General features: G+C 58.0%; 1 protein-coding gene across 1 annotated transcript; it reads right to left on the bottom strand.

Moving 5' to 3' along the window:
* Nucleotides 1–6,939: 6,939 nt before the first annotated feature.
* LOC125114793 (keratin, type I cytoskeletal 14-like) lies at nt 6,940–11,381 on the bottom strand. The gene is made up of 8 exons (XM_047758290.1): nt 10,765–11,381; nt 9,466–9,548; nt 8,743–8,899; nt 8,410–8,571; nt 8,199–8,324; nt 7,880–8,100; nt 7,729–7,775; nt 6,940–7,193 (listed from the first exon to the last, which is right to left on the bottom strand). Exons 1-8 carry the CDS (start codon nt 11,290–11,292, stop codon nt 7,099–7,101), a joined length of 1,419 nt encoding a protein of 472 aa, XP_047614246.1. The 5' UTR covers nt 11,293–11,381; the 3' UTR covers nt 6,940–7,098.
* Between the last annotated feature and the right edge of the window lie 7,472 nt (nt 11,382–18,853).

The raw sequence follows: 18,853 nt of genomic DNA, 5'->3' as shown, positions 1-18,853 counted from the left end.
GCACCTGGAAGCTCCCAGGCTACAGGTCAAATTAGAGCTGCAGCTTCCGGCCTACACCACAGCCACAGCAATGTTGGATCTGAGCCACATCTGCGACCTACACCACAGCTCATGGCCACGCCGGATCCTTAACCCGCTGAGCGAGGCCAGGGATCAGAACTGCATCTCGCACAGATTACATTGGGTTCTTAACACTGGCAACTCCATGACCTCTTATTTTAGATCCTGGCTCCACCACTTGGAAGCTGTGTGATCTTTGGGGGCAAGTCATTTAATCCCTCTCAGCAAGTTTGCTCATATGTGAAATGAAATATGAACAGCAGGAGTTCCCTGGTGGCTCAGTGGGTTCAGGATCTGGCATTATCATTGCTTGCAGCTCAGGTTGCTGCGGTGGCATGAGTTCAGTCCCCGGCCTGAGAACTTCTGCATTGCAGTGGGTGCATCCAAAAAAAAAAAAAAGGAGTTCCCGTCGTGGCGCAGTGGTTAATGAATCCAACTAGGAATCATGAGGTTGCGGATTTGATCCCTGGCCTTGCTCAGTGGGTTAAGGATCCGGCGTTGCCGTGAGCTGTGGTGTAGATTGCAGACGCGGCTCGGATCCCGTGTTGCTGTGGCTCTGGTGTAGGCGGGTGGCTACAGCTCCGATTTGACCCCTAGCCTGGGAACCTCCATATGCCGCGGGAGTGGCCCAAGAAACAGCAACAAAAACAATAACAACAACAACAAAAGACAAAAAAAAAAAAGAAAGGAAATGAAAGGTGAGTTGATATAACAAAATGTTTTAAATAATTTAATGGCTAGGAGGACTTAAATATGTTAAATAAAAAATGAAAGAGGGGAGTTCCCGTTGTGGCTCAGTGGCAATGAACCTAACTAGTATCTATGAGGACTTGGGTTCGATCCCTTGCCTCCACTCAGCAGGTTAAGGATGCCATGAGCTGTGGTGCAGGTCTCAAACATGGCTCGGATCTGGCATGGCTGTGGCTGTGGCATAGGCCAGCGGCTACAGCTCCAATTCCATCCCCTGTCTGGGAACTTCCACATGCTGTGGGTGCGGCCCTAAAAAGCCAAAAAAAAAAAAAAAAAGGAAAGGAAAGAAAGAGGTGGTACAAAAAGTATTGAAGGCCTTTTGTGAATGCCTAATACCTGGGAACTTCTTCCCAAGGTCAGTGGCAAGTAAGTTGGTTAGAAACCTTTTCAAAGTTTCCCTCCAAGCTCCGCCCATGAGCCCAGCATCCACCTGCAATGTGATTAAGGGACCTGGGAAGGCCCTATTCCAGGCCTGAGCCCACTGCTATGGTCCTTTCTGCATCCTCTTCCCATCCCCATGCTGAGGCTGCCACAGTGGAATGGAAAACCCAGGGCCAGCCAGATGGAGCAGAGGTTGGGCAGAGCCAGGGGGAGCCGACAAGGGGAGAGCCGGCCAAGCAGCACCTCTGGGGCCCTGCATGTACATCCCCTGCAAATCCATTCACGCTGGGGGATCCTAAGGACCAGGCCTCTCTGTATCAGGATAGCGGAGACCTGCCTGGCTGACCAGAAGCTCTTGGCTATGGCACCCCAGGTCAGCTGGCTCTAGAGAGAAATGGCCTATTTCCAGCCCTGATCCCAAGCCCACCAATCCCTGCGCTCAGCCACCTCCTCGACTTCCCACCCTCCAGGCTTGCCCTAAGTCGCATTCAGCCCAGAGCAGCGGGCCCCTGTTCTCAGAATTCCGTTGCAGCTGCCCGGGAAGGCCAAGCCCCCGTGGGGACCGCTGCACAGCCAGCCCTCTCCCCACACCCACGTCCCGGAGTCAGCAAGATGGGACTTGACAGGCTGTTTGCTCAGGGTTGGCCGTTCTCTCCCAAGGCCACCTCTGCGCTCACTATCTGGCCTCCCCACTAGGAGGTGCCTCCCAGCCCCACCCCTGGGGCCTTGGCCTGGGTTTCCTCACGAGCAGCCCCTTCTTGCAGAGTTGTCAGGGGCCATAAAGACAGTGCGTGTGAAGGAGTTCCCATTGTGGCGCAGCGGCAATGAACCTGACTGGTATCCATGAGGATACAGGTTCAATCCCTGGCCTCGCTCAGTGGGTTAAGTTTCCAGCATTGCCAGGAGCTGTGGTGTAGGTCACAGACATGGCTCAGATCCCTAGTTGCTGTGGCTATGATGTCGGCCGGCAGCCACAGCCCTGATTCAACCCCTAGCCCGGGAACTTCCATATGCCGCAGTTTCCCTCCTCCCCAGCTCTCTGTCTGGCCCAGGGAACCAAATTGGACAAGCTGGGGTCAAGGATGAGGGTGGTTGGCACAGCCCTGGCTCAACCAAGCGATTTCCTCTAGGTCATGTGACCTGGCTACCTCTTCTACTCTCTCGGGGTTCGGGGGCAACCCTCTGAGCCCATATCCAACACCCCTGGTGGGAAACTTCCACTGCATGGGCAAGAACAGGTGCTCCTACCGCTCAGGAGGCTGAGACCCAGGCTGAGCCACCTCTGCAGCCCCATGGGCAAGGCTGCACCTGCACCGCAGTGCCAGCCTCCCCCATGCCAGCCTTGCCCTTGGAGCGCAGAGCCGCTCGGGGAGAGAAAGGGCTGCGAGGACTCAGGCAGACAAAGGAGCAGAGAGGGAACCACACAGTTCCACCTATAAGTGTCCCCAAAGGGCTGGTGGGCGGGTGGAGACTTAGGGGTCAAAGACAGCCTTTCTTGGGCCACAGGAACTCCATGGCTTGCCTGTTACCAACTGCCCTCACTTCCCACCTGCCTCCCCTGCCGCGACTCGCTGTCTGTCACTGAGCCCAGGTGGGACCGAGGGAGGGCCCTGAGTCATGTATAGCTGGCTGCTAAGGGAGGAGGACAGGAGTGGCATCTGGGTCCACCCCTCCATTAGCCACCTAAGCAGGGCCAAGGCGCCTGCACCTTCTGTCAACGCTGATTCCTTACTCACACTTTAGGCACTTGCCACCACCCCACCCAACCAGACTCCCGCCCGGCCACCCACAAGACCAAGGGGCAAGGGCGGATGGGGGTGGCGGTGGGTAGGCCCTCAGAAGGTTCCCCCCTGAGCTTAGACCACCCCCAAAGCCCTGGGTCTGTGAGGACACATGCAGCAGAGGAGTTCCAGGCACTGGCTTTGGAGCCGGCCACTTCTGAGTCTAAAGTCAAGTTCTTCTACTTATTTGTGGAAAGTCACTACCCCTCTCCGAACCTCAATTTCCTCCCTCTAGGTCTGGATTCATCCTTTATGGAGCCCCTACATGTGCCAGGCCTGTTCTGAGTTTTGGGGATGAGGTCAAGAGCAAGTCAGACAGAACCCCTACCTTCCTGGGCAGCTAGGGGACCAAACAGACCCACAGAATAAATATGGCCAGGCTGAGCGCTGTCAGTAGGAAAACGGGGTGCACATAATGAAGGTGTGGCACACGTAGGGAGATGGGGGCCTGAGAAAGAGACACTTGAGTGAATGGTGAGTATGAGCCAGTAGAAGGCGCTGGGGTGGGGGTGGGGCAGACAGAGCATGTGCAAATGTCCTGGGGTGGGAAGGAGCACAAGGGCAGAAGGCCAGCGTGGCCAAGGAGCAAAGAGTTGTCAAGCAAAGGATTTGGGTGGTGAAAAGTAGTTCTAGGAATTCCCATCGCAGCACAGTAGTAAAGAACCCAACTGAGATCCATGAGGATGTGGGTTTGATCCCTGACCCCGCTCAGTGGGTTAAGGATCCGGCATTGCCATGAGCTGTGGTGTAGGTCACAGATGAGCTTAGATCTGGCATTGCTATGGCTGTGGTGTAGCCCAGCAGCTGTAGCTCGAATTCGGTCCCTAGCCTGGGAACTTCCACATGCTGTGGGTTCAGCCCTAAAAAGAAAAAAAAAAAAGTTCTGTCGTCAGTGGGATGCTGGGAAGCTCAAAAGGTATGTAAAGGTGCAGGTATGAATCCAGCCCACAGAGGGACCTTCTCCTGACTGTCAGTGGCATCGTGTCCATGCCCTGTGAGCTGTGGTGTGGGATGCAGGGTTCGCATCTGGCATTGCTGTGGCTGTGGTGCAGGCCAGTAGCTGCAGCTCTGATTCAGCGCTTAGCCTGGGAACTTCCATATGCCACAGGTTCAGCCTTAAAAAAAAAAAAAAAAAAGAGAGAGAGAGAGAGAGAAAGAAATTAAAAACAGAGTCAAAGAAACACAGGATAGTGAAGGCCCTGGGCTTGGACTAGATTGTGAGGCTCGTTCATTCATTCACATGCATTTATTAATGCTCACTGTTCTGGGTGCGGGGAAACCTCAGGATGAATTGAGACAGGCTGAACAAGGAGAGGCACAAAATAGGGAAGAAGGCGGAGAGGAGCCCAGCGAGAGTGAGGCTGCGAGTGGAAGGGGAGCCCCAGGCCTTGAGCCCATCTTAACTCCCACTCACCCCGGGGCACAGCCCCTCCACCTCCTTGTTCAGCTCTATGAATGTGGCCAAGGCGCTTACCCTCTCCGAGCCTCAATTTGGTCACTTGTAAAGCAACAGTCAAATTAGCAGCGATCTCAGATTAAATACGACCAGGCAGACAAAGCAACAGGGAGTCTGACCTGCAGGCCTGGCGAGTCTTTGACAGAAGGAACCCCGGGCCTCCAGCCTTTGTGTGCCTTTCTCCCCAGCCCCACTCAGCGCGGGTGAAGGGGGGCTTACCAGACGACAAGGATGGATCAGTGAGAGGGCTGAGACCTCAAGTTGTCCATGGAGCCCAAGGGGAAGTCCGGGTGCAGGCACGAGGCCACTGACAGTCAGGAGAAGGTCCCTCTGTGGGCTGGATTCATACCTGCACCTTTACAATGTCAGCTCTTTTGAGCTTCCCAGCCACCCATTGAGGACAGAACTTTTGGGGAGGGGGTGAAGAGGCGGTAGGGGAGGTAGTCTTTCCTTTGTCCGAGTGAATGGCCCAGGACTTTAGTTGAATACCCATGGCACCAGCCCATGTAGACAGGAGCACAGTTCAGCAGCTGGACCCTGGGTCCCCAGGCCCCAGCATCCCTAGGAGTCTCCTGCAGTCCCCCCCCACCCAGGGTCCTATCACTTTAAGGGCCCCGGAACCCCCCCTTCCCAGGTTCCAAGGAAGCTCCTCCTTCAAAACTCCTTCCTCCCTGAACTGTCCCCCTGATACCTCCAAAACTCTGTCATTCACCCCCAAAGTGGTCCACTCTAGTAAAATGACCTCCCGGAGTTTCAGGCATCTCTCCCCTGGGGTGAAGACAAGGTCAAAAGAAACCAGCGTCACCTCATTCCTTTTCCTAATCACCCACCCTCTTCCGCTTCCATTTATAGAGCACCAACTGCGTGCCAACCACGAGGCTAAACCTATTGCCGCCTGAGATCATTTGAGCCTCCGTGGCCGGGTGTCGTGAGGGTTTCACTCCCCGTCTCACAAAAGAGGATCTTGTCCAAACCCTTCCAGGCTGGTCGGTGAAGGAGCGTGACTCCAACTCAGGATGGCTGATTCCAAAGCCCAGGTTTTAGCCCCCTGGCCTTCAAAGACTGTCTTTCCTTTCATCCTAGTCCCACCCTTGACCCTCCCCTCGCAGCTTCATTTCTGCCGCCAAATGAATGAGCTGTTGAAGTCAACTCAGGGACTAGTCAACTCTTTCCTAGCCCAGGGCGGTGAGCCCTGCCCCACCTCTGGAATCTCCGCTACTCACTCGGGCTACATCTCCCCTTTTCCCTCTCTTTCCAGCCCCCCAAAAGGGAGGAAAAGGCACTCCCCACCAGAAGAGGCTCCTACAAGCCTGGTTCTTACACTGGGTTCACTCGCTGAACCCCGTATCAATTCCTAGAGGCTTAGTGGATAACTGGAGAGACCGAGAGGCCAAGGTCCCAGCGCTCATTAAGAACATTATCAAGGAGTTCCCGGCGTGGCGCAGTGGTTAACGAATCCGACTAGGAACCATGAGGTTGCGGGTTCGGTCCCTGCCCTTGCTCAGTGGGTTAACGATCTGGCGTTGCCGTGAGCTGTGGTGTAGGTTGCAGACGCGGCTCGGATCCCACGTTGCTGTGCCTCTGGCGTAGGCCGGTGGCTACAGCTCCGATTCGACCCCTAGCCTGGGAACCTCCATATGCCGCGGGAGCGGCCCAAAGAAATAGCAAAAAGACAAAAAAAAAAAAAAAGAACAGTATCAGGCTTATAAATGAGTCGCTCTGTTCCCAGAGCCTCTAAAACACCCTCATTATGGAGGAGAGTCTCCATGTCCTAGAGACAGCTCAGAGAAGAGACTCACGTTCACAGCCGGGCCCTGAGCCTGCACTGTGCCAGGCACTGTGCCCCAGGTCTGACATGTGAATCCTGGCAACAAGCTTTCAGGGGAGGCACTGTCATTATGCCCACCTTACAGATGTGGAAACGGAGTCTCGGAGAGGCTAATCAACTTGTTCACTAAGAGCCAGCAGAATGCAGACCCAGCTCTGGAGGCAAGAACAGATGGGATGGAGGGAGACAAAACTCCTTGTAAACATAGGTTCTCACTGGATTCCCGGACCTCCATGGATGAGCTTCAGGAGACCCGGGAATGTCATGAGTTGTATGCAAATGTGCGTATGCGTCTTCGGGTTGGGAAGAGATCTGTAGCTTTCAATAGCTACTCAAAGGAATCCCTAAAGACAACCTAGGTGAAGCATCCCTAACCTAGCACCATGCCTGGCACACAAAAGGCCCTCAGCAGTACCTGAGGAATGAATGACTAAATAAGTAAATGGAAGAGTGAGGGAATGCATGAACGTTCCTCCTGCTGCAGGAGACTCCGCCCATGACCTGCTACACACATCCACCTTCTGAGATGGCGAAGGCAACCCTGGGACCTGAGCCCAGTCCACCCCCAGGTCCTTTCTCCCGGTCCCAGAGGCCATAGCCAAGTGCTCTGAGAGCTCCAAAAAGACGCTTCCCCCGCTCTCTTCCCACCTCCACCCCTGACCATGACCAGGCAGAGGCAGGAGTTGTGCAACTCAGAATGAAGCTTTATTGATTGCTGGGAGGGGCAGGGGTGAAACTGGACTCAGGTATGAAGTGCTCGAGGTGGGAGGAGGGGATCCCCCAGTGTCATCTGCGGGGGGGGGGGGGGGCGGCTTCCTAGGCCTGAGCTGAGCAGAGCAGCCTTAGTTCTTGGTGCGAAGGACTTGCTCGTGGGAAGACACCACCTTGCCGTCGTGCACGTCCATGACTTTGGTGCGGATCTGGCGAGTGGAGGTCACTGGGGAAGCGGAGAGAGAGGGCGTCATCCGTGGCGGGCGGACCATGGAGAAATCAGGAGGGGGGAGGCCAAGAGCTAAAGGAACTTGAAGGGACTCTCTCGCTGCTGCCCTCTGCCCTGATGACCGCTTCACTCACGGCTCCTGCCTCCGCACGGAGAGTATCAGCACGTCTCTTTCAGGCTAGGGCTCCCTGAGGTGTCCTCAGACTGGGGCTCCCTAATAACTCAGACCAAAGTGGTTCGGTCTGCATCTGCCCCGGCGGCTTGGTCTTGGTGGGAAGACCCACGTGGGGCTCTGTCCCTGGTGCTGACCACCAGAACGAGGGGGGTCTGGCACAAACATCAGGCCACTAGCGGCTAACCCCAAGGAGGGTTTAGCAGAACGCCGTCTTCTATCCAAAGAGGTGCATGAGGAAGGGATCCTGGGCGAGAAAACCCTAGTTCGACTCCTCCAGAGCCCCCACCCAACATCCTACACCTGCTGGGAGACAGGGGGTGGTCCTGAGTCCAGGTTTGACGAGGAGGAAGGTCTTACCATCTCTGGATGACTGAGAGCCAGAGGAGAACTGCGAGGAAGAGAGGCTGTGAAGACAGAAGGGGGCGAGAGCGTCAGACACCTGGGGGCACTGAGTGAACAGTCGCAGGCAGGACGGCGAGGGGGAGGGGGGCTCCCCCAGAGCACTCACTGGGCATCCTCGCCCTCCAGCAGGCGGCGGTAGGTGGCGATCTCCTGCTCCAGCCGCGTCTTCACGTCCAGCAGGATCTTGTATTCCTGGTTCTGCTGCTCCATCTCGCAGCGCAGCTGCGCCAGCTGCTCCTCCACGCCGCTGATCAGCTCCTGGATCTGGGCGAGCTGCATGCAGTAGCGGCCTTTGGTCTCCTCCAGGCTGTTCTCCAGAGACGCTTTCTGCGAAGGAAGGAAAGAAGAGGGGGAATCAGGGAGGGTGGTCTTTCCCTCCCTCCAGGGCCCAGGGAGCGCACCCCGGGCCCGGCAGCGCCCCCTACCATGCTGAGCTGGGACTGCAGCTCGATCTCGAGGTTCTGCACGGTGCGCCGGAGCTCGGAGATCTCGCTCTTGCCGCTCTGCACCAGCTCGCTGTTGGTGGCCACCTCGCGGTTCAGCTCCTCCGTCTGCAGCAGAGAAACCAGCGTTCACAATGCAAGCTCCGGGAGGCGGACGTCCCGGGAGGCAGGGGCCCCTCAGAAAGCCACCCACCTTGCTGAAGAACCAGTCCTCGGCATCCTTGCGGTTCTTCTCGGCGATCTTCTCGTATTGGTCGCGCATCTCGTTCAGGATGCGGCTCAGGTCCACGCCGGGGGCGGCGTCCATCTCCACGTTGACGTCCCCGCACACCTGGCCTCGCAGGGCGTTCATCTCCTGCACAGCCAAAGGAGAGTCAGGCCACAGTCAGGGGCTTCGGTGTGGCAGCCTATTAGGGCTCCCTAGGCAGACATGCCCTGGCCCGGACCTTGTCCTCCGCCATCGCAATTCCGCGCCCCCCCCCCCCGCCCCGCCCCGCCCCCCAGCTGTCCCTCGAGGCTGGCTCACCTCCTCGTGGTTCTTTCGGAGGTAGGCCAGCTCCTCCTTGAGGCTCTCGATCTGCATCTCCAGGTCGGCTCTGGCCAGGGTCAGCTCGTCCAGCACCCTGCGCAGCCCGTTGATGTCGGCCTCCACGCTCATGCGCAGGTTCAGCTCCGTCTCGTACCTGCAATGACCCAAGAGAAAAGGAATGGGACACCCATCCTGGCCGAACTGAAGGCTCTCTTCTCTTCCGCCTGCAGCTCCTGCTGGGAGTTGGCATCCCGCCGGTGATTGAGGGAGCCCGTCTTAACAACGGCATGGACAGACTTGGGGCCCATTATTGCTCAGATCCGAATACTCCAGGGGCAGGACTCCGTGCCAGGAATGAGACGGCTCAACGTGCTAGAGAATTTACAGAGGCAAGATGCTTCCGGCTTCAGCCAACCAGTAGCACACAAGCACCCAAATATGACTCCCTCCTGCACTTTGGGGGCAGGTGGGAAGTGGGAGCGCCTCTCCCCAAGGCACTGGCTCCCTAATCTGGCTGTAGATCAGAATCACCCAAGAACCCTGTAAAAAGTAACTGAATCAGAATCCCAAGGGTGGGGCCCAAGAGCCTTGCATTTTTACAAGCACCCCAAGGGGTTTTCACACAGCCTCCCTGGCACTGGCCAGTTCTGTTTAGAGAACATTCCAAAACTGCCCCACCCCGGGGAGACAGCATGCTCTGGGCCACCGCTGCAAACTCACTTGGTGCGGAAGTCATCAGCGGCCAGACGAGCGTTGTCGATCTGCAGCACCACATTAGCGTTGTCCACGGTGGCCGCGAGGATCTGCAGGTGAAAAGAGCAGAGGTCCCTGGTCAAATGGACGGCATCAGCCAGACTGGACTGCAGCCTGCATCGGCCTTTGGTTTCATGCTTTTGCCTGAGTCCCCCCTACTCCCCACAAGCCTTTGCACAGCAGCCTGAACGATAGCCCCCAGAGGTCCAGCTTTGACTCAGGACTTGGTTGACTCCGGGTCAGGAGAATGAGTAGAATGGATAGAAAGAGCCCGGGCCTCACAATCAAAAGCCCTTGAGTTCTGGTCCTGGTGCTACCAGTGACTTGTTGCAGTGATGGATCTCCGGGCCTCAAATTCCCTACGCACAGAGGAGGGGAGAAACCAGGCTCTCCAGAGCCCCTTCCCGTCCCGAATGCCCCTCTCCGCCCAAGCCAGCCCCGCCAGTCCTCTGGAGGCACCTACACGCCTCTGCAAGCCCGCAGCACACAGGACCTCAAGGGAGGCTTTCCCAAACATTGAGATTCAGCTTCGAAAAGAAGCAGGAGAAAAACAAGAAAAAGATTGATTGACCCAGGATGGGCTGCAGCTCCCTCCCTCATGGCCTAATCTCCCTAATCCACGCAGAGCACCAGAACCAGGAAGCAGGATCAGCAGGGAGGGCTCCGGGGGTGAGGTGGAAGCAGGGGGCTGGAGTCAGATGACACACGTGCCCCTGGTGCCCTCCTGTGCGGGGCATGTAAGGTGGGTCACCACTGATCGTCTCTGTGGCTTTTTCCCTGCCCTCCTGGCTGTGGGGAGGGGCCGCCCGTGCCAGGGCTCATGGGCGGCAGCCGCCACAGCCCAGACGAATGAGCTCATGAGCAGGATGGGTGTCTAGCCCTGTCCCGTTACAGCCTCGCTCCTCCCCTGCGCTGGAGGACAGGTAGCCGCCTCCTGGGCTGGCAGGAGGAGAGACGCATCCTTGCCTTGGCTCTGCCATTCATTTGCTGTATGACCTTGGGCAGACAGCCCCCAATTTCAACTTCTTCCTCTGCAACGGGTAAGGGTTGGGAATCCCTGGCCGTTCACGGTCTAAGGATCTGGAGCCTAGAGGGGCATGAGCGAGATGGGGAAGGGAGGCCGTGTTCTCCGAGGCCAGCTCTGTGCGGGGCGTCCAGAGCCAGAAGGAGGGGTCTGGGGTTGGAGGCTCTCAAGTTGCCCGTGGCCGGCTCTTGCTCCTGAATGAAGTGGCTGGAAAGGCACCTCTTGTGGCCTGGCCCACGCACCTTGTTCCGCAGGTCCTCGATGGTCTTGAAGTAAGGGCTGTAGTCCTTGGACTCAGCCGGCCGCTGCCTCTGGTACCAGTCGCGGATCTTCACCTCCAGGTCGGCGTTGGCCTCCTCCAGGGCGCGCACCTTGTCCAGGTAGGAGGCCAGGCGGTCGTTGAGGTTCTGCATGGTCACCTTCTCACTGCCCACCAGGAGCCCGTCACCACCACCAAAGCCACCAAAGCCACCAAAGCCACCACCGAAGCCAGCGCCAAGGCCACCGCCATATCCTCCACCAAAGCTGCTACCCAGGGCCCCACCGAAGCTGCTGCTGCTGCTGCTGAAGCCGCCGCCGTAGCCGCCCCCCAGCCCGCAGACCCCTCCGGAGGAGTAGCGGGAGGAGGTGACAGACAGGCCCCCGTAGGCGCTGGGGGCCTGGTAGGAGCCTCCGCCCAGGACCGAGGATATGCGGCTGGAGCCACCTCCAATGCCACAGGAGCCCTTCATGGAGCTGGAGGAGGTGAACTGGCGGCTGCAGGTGGCCATGGTGCCGAGGAGGGAGGTGAGCGAGCGAGTGGAGGAGAGAAGAGAAAGGAGCTCAGGGAGGCTGGGCAGATGCTGAGGCTGCCTCAAACCCCAGGGAGCTTTATACCCACCTGGGGAAGGCGGAGCCCTTGTAGTGCTGACTCGGGGCTCCTGAGTTCCATCCCCCCTCTGGATTATTCAGCCCAAGGTTGACTCTGCAGTTTGGGGGGGAGGGGGTGGAGCCAAGAGAAAACACACCAACTTGAGTCCGTAGTGACTCAGGCTGGGTGCTGAGAATCTGGCTCCTGTTCTTGGAGCCTGAGGGGACAGCAGGGCCCTAGCTCAGGCGGCTTTGTGGTGACTGTGTCCCCAGACAGTGAGTCACACGCACAGAGGGGCTCCTTGCCCCACGGTGACAGCCTTGGATGAAATGGCCTCAGCATTGCTGTCCCCGGGCTGGCTTGGGATGCAGCTATGGGGATCCCACAGGGCTGGCCGTGGACAGGAGAGTCAGGTCCCTGGCCCACTCTGCTTTGCTCACTGTGTGACCTGAGGCCCTTCATCTACCTTTTCTGGGCCTTTGTTTGCCCTCAGTAAAGTGACAAGGCTGGACTGGACCATCTCTGAGTTCTTCCTAATTCTAAAAATTGAAAAACAAAAACAAAAGCAAAAAAACGGCATTCACATTGTGGCTCAGCAGTAACAGACCCAACCAGTATCCATGAGGACACAGGTTCAATCCATGGCCACACTCAGAGGGTTGAAGATTCGGCGTTGCCATGTGCTGTGGTGTAGGTCGAAGATGTGGCTCAGATCCTGCTGCGTTCCTGTGCCTGTGGTGTAGGCCAACAGCTGTAGTTCCAATTCAACCCCTAGCCTGGGAACCTCCATATGCTGCAGGTGCAGCCCAAATAAACAAATAAATAATAATCCCATGGCTCTCTTTCCTTTACTGGATGCAATCCCAGTTTCAGAGGCTGCCTTTGAGCCCCCAGGGCCTCCAGAAGTTTTATGTGTCCCATGAAACCAGCAGGTAGCAGCTTGAATCCCTGCTCTACCCCTCACAAGCTGCACAGCACAGGCAGTCCTTTAGTCTATGAGCCTCTGAGCCTCAGTTTTCTCATCTGCTAAAGGGGAGGACATACCACCAGCCACAAAAGAATATGCAAGGAAGACCCTGCTGGCCCCTCCTCCTCCCCCGGCCCCCCAGCCTTCCTTTCTGACCCAGCTACCCCTCCCCCACCCCTGCCCTCTCCCCTGCTCCCCCCACACTCCCACGCTTTGAGCAGCCCACCCCCAACACATTGCTTCACTGAATCATGGGCACTCACCATCAACTGTAGTGGGAGGGAGTCCTCAGCCTGTTGTTGGTACCACCAGTGACCCCTGACCCCGCCACAGGCCTCTGAGCCCCACACTGTATTGAGGGCTCGATTCCCAGCAGTTTTCTCCCCAGTGTCCACAGATTCCAGGCTGGACTTGGCAGCTTTATTCATTCAGTCGAGGAAGGGGGATGGAGGGCAGGTGTCTGTCACCTGCCATGCTCAGGTATGGAATGGAGTGCCCTCCATGTGCCACACAGGTCTCTGAGGGCCCTGAGTCCTGTCCCCAGTTCACAGATGAGGAGGCCGGAAGGGTAGGTGGGCTTCCCAAGACCCCAGTCAGTGGGGAGCTGAGGCTTGAACCCCTGTTTGTGTGCTCGCCCAGCCTGGGCCCTTTCCACATCCTGAACCACTCTCTGTGCCTCCAACATACATCTTTGCCTTGACTCAACCCTGTGAGCTGAGGAGAGGAAGAGAGAACCAGAGAGAACCAGAGGTGGGGGTGATTGGCCCAAAGTCACTGGGTTTAAACTGCAGAGCCGAGACTAGAACCCAGCACTTGGGCGGTCCCCACTCTCCCACAATGCCTTGCGGGTGGAACGTTGTGTCCATTCTCCTCTCGCGTCCACAAGGTGCCTGGGATGAGCACCGCCTACGGTGGGCACAATTTTGGTCTGAGGGCTGGAGGTAGGATCGGGGGCATCTGGACTCCAAAATGGAGGCCTCCTTGGGGTGCCCTGGGGGTGACCCACAGAGCTGGCCATGTCTGGCTCCGGAGGACCTCTGAGGAGGTGGGAGGAGGCAGAAAAGGGCTTGCCGCCGCCTGAGCCCAGCTGGGCAATACCACCTTGAACCTTAGGGCTAGCAATTCTCTCTTTCAACATAACCAGGCTTTGCTTCTGCTGCATCATGTCCCTGGGCTGTAGGCACAGGGCCTAGAGGGATGAGCACCCGTCTTCAGGGCCAGGCCTGGGGAGGGAACCTGCTGTCCCCCCCCAACACCCCCCAAAATGGGCAAAAGGGATCCTGAAACCTTGAACAAAAGCCCCACCATCCCAGGCATCAGGATGGGCCTGGAGTTCAGGTCTAATCACAGACTCATCCCTTTTGGACCTGGAAACAGCCTTCAAGGTCCACGAAGACCACCAAGCCCCAACCAGAGAGAGCGAAAGACGTGTCGCAAGTTAAACAGGACAGAAGCAGAGGAGCAGAGACTCAAACCCAAGTCCACACTGACGCTCCCAGTGGTCTCTGGGGGATCCTCCTTCTCTGTGCCCCCACACCCCCCACCTCCCTTCTCATGGGCTCGCCACCCCTCCTCCCATTCCTGGAAGAGTCGGAGGTGGGATTACACACAGGCCCAGCCCTGGTGGTCAGGGATCCATGCAGGCTGAGAAGCTGCAGAAAGCTGCCGACCAACTCATCAGACCACTCAGTCAACACCATGTGTCCAGCAATTGGGGTGCAGGGGCGGAGGCGGGGAGATGGCAACATGGTCTCTGACTTTGGAACTTACCATTTGACCCTGGAGATAAAACTTTTAAGACTGAGAATACAACACAGTGCAGCAGGAAACCTGGGACACTTGGCCCGCGGCACACAGCTGGCATTCCCTCCGTGCCAGCCAGATGCACCTGCCCCAAGGTTGCCAAGAGCCAGAGTCACCAAGCCTGGTCGGCACAGGGCACAGACTCCCACCAACCGCTCTGGGCAGTAGGTTCCTTCCTCCACCCAGGCCTCTTTCCTCTCTCTCTCTTTGGCTCAGCCCCATCCCAGGTATGAGGCCATCACATACCTGAGTTGGCCAGGAAATATTATTGGCCAATGCCACGCCTCAACTTGCAGTGATTCCTAAACTTGATTGTTCACCAGAATCCCTGTACAGCAGTTTCCGTCATGGCTCAGCAGTAACGAACCCGATTAGTATCCATGAGGATTCAGGTTCGATCCCTGGCCTTGCTCAGTGGGTTAAGGATCTGGCATTGCTGTGGCTGTGGGGTGTAGGCTGGCAGCTGAAGCTCCAATTCTCCCCCTAGCCTGGGAACCACCATATGCCGTAAAAAGACAAAAAAAAAAAGAAAGAAAGAAAGAAAGAATCCCTGTACAGATTCCTAGGCTCTGCTCTGTCCCAATTCGTCAGCATTGCCCAGGACAAGGCTAACTGGGGCTTAGGCGGTGGGGGGACTTTTTTATAAGCTCCCAGGGATTCTGGCCAACAAGCCAGGCTGGGGGACAAGTAGCAGCTGGCCGGGAGGCAGGGGAAGGAAACCCCAGGGAGAGAGGAGACCACTGCAGAGCCCCCAGCCCCTGCTGGCAGCCAGAGCCACAGGCTTCAGGGCGGGATGAAGACAGAGAGGAGACTGGACGAGCTAGGACAGAGCCGGCTGGAGGCGGGCAAGCAGAGGCCTGGTACTGGGCAAGTCGGTCCCCCCCTTGGAGCCTGAGTTTCTTTCTCTGGGAAATGGGAACAGCCGCACTGCTTCACGGCCGTGTTAGAGGGGAAGAAACAAAGCTGCTGGCACAGACTGGCGGCTTCCGCTACATCTATCCACGGGTGTTTATAAACCACCTATTGTGTGCCGCACATCGTGTGGGTGCTCAGATGCGAAGAACAGAGAGGCCCTTAGGGCAGAAGGTCCGGAGGAGGTAGAGGCAATCCCAACACTGAGCGTTCAGGCCATCGTGGGGTGAAGGGGGCCTGCAGGGAGGGGGCGGGCTCTCTGCTAGTGAATAAATGCCCCCCATGCAGGCTCAGGTCCCAGATCTGGGTGAATCTGTGAGCACCAGACCCGCCTCAGGGGCTCCTCCCCGACCCCCACCCCGACCCCTTTCCCATCGCCATGTCTGATGCCCCTCCTTCCAAGGTGGGGGCTCTCACAGCCCCTCACCGTGGTCTGCACAACCACGGGGTCTCAGGGGAGCCTGTGACTGGGTCACACTGGGTTACAGCCTGGGCTCTGTGCCTGGTAGCAGAACCTGGCTCTGGTCCCTCTTTCCTCTCGGCCCCGCAGAGCCCCAGGAGGCACAGGATGCCAGCACTGCAGAAGGGCCAAAGGAGTATTGTCAGGCCTGCCGCTGTGCCCAGCTCACCAGCCCCAGGCTGGGGTGGCTCCAGACTTAGGCACCCAGGTCTCTTCCTTCCCCCAGGCCCAGTGCAGACCCAGGCACAGGGTGATGCACTGCCGTGGACAGCGTTACTGCCGTGTCATTTTCCTGCAGAAAGTGCTGCCAGGTCACCCTTCCAGGCCGTAGGCATCATGGAGGAAGATTCAGGAGGACTGGCTCCCACTGGCCTGGGAATCAGGTGTGTGTCCATCACCTGAGAGCAGGTGAGACAGCGCCAAGGGCAGTCACAGACCGGTTCACTGAAACTTTTTGTGCAGGAGGTGGTGGGTGGGTGTAGACGACCTGTGAGTCCCTCTGGAGAGTCCCACCACTGGGTCCCCACAGTCTAGCCACAGGCACATGTCTCCAGCCGCCGGGGTCAGCCAGGAGGGCCTGGACAAAGCCATCAGATTTGCCCACACTGGAGCTCCCATGGTGACTCAGAGGTAACAAGCCAGACTTGTGACCAAAAGGACGCAGATTCAATCCCTGGCCTTGCTCAGTGGGTTAAAGATCAGGCATTGCTGTGAGCTATGGTGGAGGTCGGAGACGCATCTTGGATCTGGCATTGCTGTGGCTGTGGCTGCGGCCAGCAGCTGCAGCTCCTATTTGACCCCTAGCCTGGGAACTTCCATAGGCCCCGGGTGTGGCCCTAAAAAGAAAAAAAATTGCCCACACCATCTCCAAGGGGACCACAGGCTGCCACCCCCAGTCACTGTCCTGCGGCCACCACATGCGCAGGCCTGGGCTGAGCACTTCTGGAAAGGGTGGGGCTTTGCCCCCAACCATGCCCTGCAGACCCCCAGCCTCAGCACTGCGCCCACTGCCCCTCCTGGCACAGCTCCTGGCACACCTGGCCGCTCCTCCTCTGTGGCCTCCTGACCAACCACCCACCCACTCACTTTGCGGGCAGGGGCTTCTTCCCCAGCAGGAAAGTGAAGTCCGGGACCGCCTCTGGGCAGCCCCACACTCTGACCCCTCCTCACTTACTCCATCAGTAAGAGTTGAACCCCTAGAGTCTCCAGGGGGCGGGGAAAGGCCCCTGCCCAAGACCCTGGGGTTGGGCAGAAGCGGGGAGCTCTCAGCTGCTCTTCCCAGCACAGCCACCTCCCCTGCTCCATCCCTGATATGCCAGGCTCTGGACAGGGGCTGAGTCACTGCTCCTTGGAGCCTCAGTGTCCCCATCCACACAATGGAACACCTCTTCCCCCACCCTCCCTGCTCCCCAGATATCATTGTTCAGATAAATGAGATCACCCTGCTGATGAGCCCAGGGCTGGTTCTTCTGGTTGTGGCCGGATGTACGGTGGGGGCCAGGCGGTGGGGCAGGAGGTAAAGGGCCTCCTTCCCCCTCACCCTGATTGCTGCCCAGGCAGCTGGAGGTGCCAGCACCTGATGGAGCAGAGCCCACACCCCCAGCCTGCTTCGAGTCCTATAGTTGACTCTGTGGGCACAGCCCCTGGACCCCAGGCTGTGGTCCTTGCTACGGGAAAAAAAAACCCACTGTCTTCCATGTCTCTGTGATTGAGGCTGGAAGGGCCATTAGCTGGAGCTCATCCTTCACTGTGGCTTCTGTGATCCAGAGAGAGCCTGTGACCTGCCCGAAGCCCTCACACCCACTGCCCACTTCATAGACAGCAGGTCTCCCAGGCCTCTGTTGGTCCCAAGCCCCCACCACGCCAAGCATCCCCGGGGCTCTGGCGGCTCCTGGCTCCTCCCTGCCCCGGACCCCAACTTCAGTCTCCAGGCCCCAGGAGACAGCAGGTGGGGGGCCCTGGTGTGGTTCTGCAGCTACGGAGTCCAGACCTGTTGGTCAACTAGGGGGTGGGGCATCTCGTTCCTCCTTAACCCCTTCCACACACGCCCACTTCTTGAAGAAAACTGGGAAATCGGGTGCCCTGCCCAGTGGTTTCCTGATTTACTCAAAGGAAGACTTCCAGGTTTCGGGGCTCCTCCCCTGCTGGCTCAGCGCCTGCTCCAGAGTGAGGGGGCGGGGCAGGTGCTGGAGCATCCAGGGTCAGGCTGCCCCTTCTCTGTCCCCAGGAGGCAGCCTCCCATCCTCTCCAGCCTCCAAGCTGCTGGAACCGAGGGGGACAATCTGGGGGAGGGCGGCGCTGCCCCTGGGGCACAACCACCCCTGAATGCCCCAACCATTTGAGGAAACAGCTCTGGCAGAGGCCCCACCCGCTCTCCCTGACACCACCCTTCTCTGGAAGCACAGGTTTTAGCGCATAGTCCTGGGGATGAGGCAACAGGAACCCTTGAGCCACAAACCCCTTCCGGGGGTTTCCGGAGACTCACGCAAAACCCTGGGCCCTGATCATCCAGGCTGCCTCCCCCGCCTCCCATTGCCCCCCACCCCACCCCCGGGACTCTCAGGAGGATCCTGACTCCTGTCCTGGCCCTCCTCCCCACCCCCACCCACTCCTGCATCCCCCTCGCCTCATCCCCTCTTGGAGGAGGAGGGCTCACAGGACTGTAAGGAGCAGCCGATTGGATGCTTTATTCCTGTGCCTCCTGAGACCTTCTTGTCCATGTATGGATGCGAAAATGAGGATCAGCAAGAGGAAGGAATTGCCCAAGGTCACAGACCTAGTCCTGGGGCAAGAAGAAGCCAGCTCTGGAGTTCCTGTTGTGGCTCAGCGGGTTGCAAACCTGACTAGTATCCATGGGGATACGGGTTCAATCCCTGGCCTCCCTCAGTGAGCGAAGGAGCCGGCATTGCCGTGAGCTGTGGTGTAGGTTGCCAATGCGGCTTGGATCCCACGTTTCTGTGGCTGTGACATAGGCCAGGAGCTACAGCTCTGCTTCCACCCCTTGCCTGAGAACTTCCATATGCCACATGAGTGGCCCTTAAAAAAAAAAAAAAAAAAAAAAGAGGCCATCTAAGACCTCCCCCTGACACCCTGATATCCCCCTGGGTCTGGCACTGCCTGGACCTCCCTCCCTTGGGATCCCAGCCCCTTGGGAGATGCAAGCCATGCCCCCTCCCGAGCTCTGGTCTTCACCTTGGTCTAAGATGACACCTGAATTCCAAGTCAACCACAGATGGTGTCCAGGGACTCCTCCCTCTGCCCCCGTTCCTCCCACCCCAGTCCACCCCTTCCTCACTAGGGCCCTCCCCAGCGGTGGCCACAACCAGGAGGCAGTCCATG

The sequence above is a fragment of the Phacochoerus africanus genome, chromosome 14, assembly GCF_016906955.1.
Source record: "Phacochoerus africanus isolate WHEZ1 chromosome 14, ROS_Pafr_v1, whole genome shotgun sequence".
Taxonomy (NCBI): domain Eukaryota; kingdom Metazoa; phylum Chordata; class Mammalia; order Artiodactyla; family Suidae; genus Phacochoerus; species Phacochoerus africanus.
The sequence above is the reverse complement of the archived record's forward strand: the minus strand, read 5'-3'. Positions and strand labels throughout refer to the sequence as shown.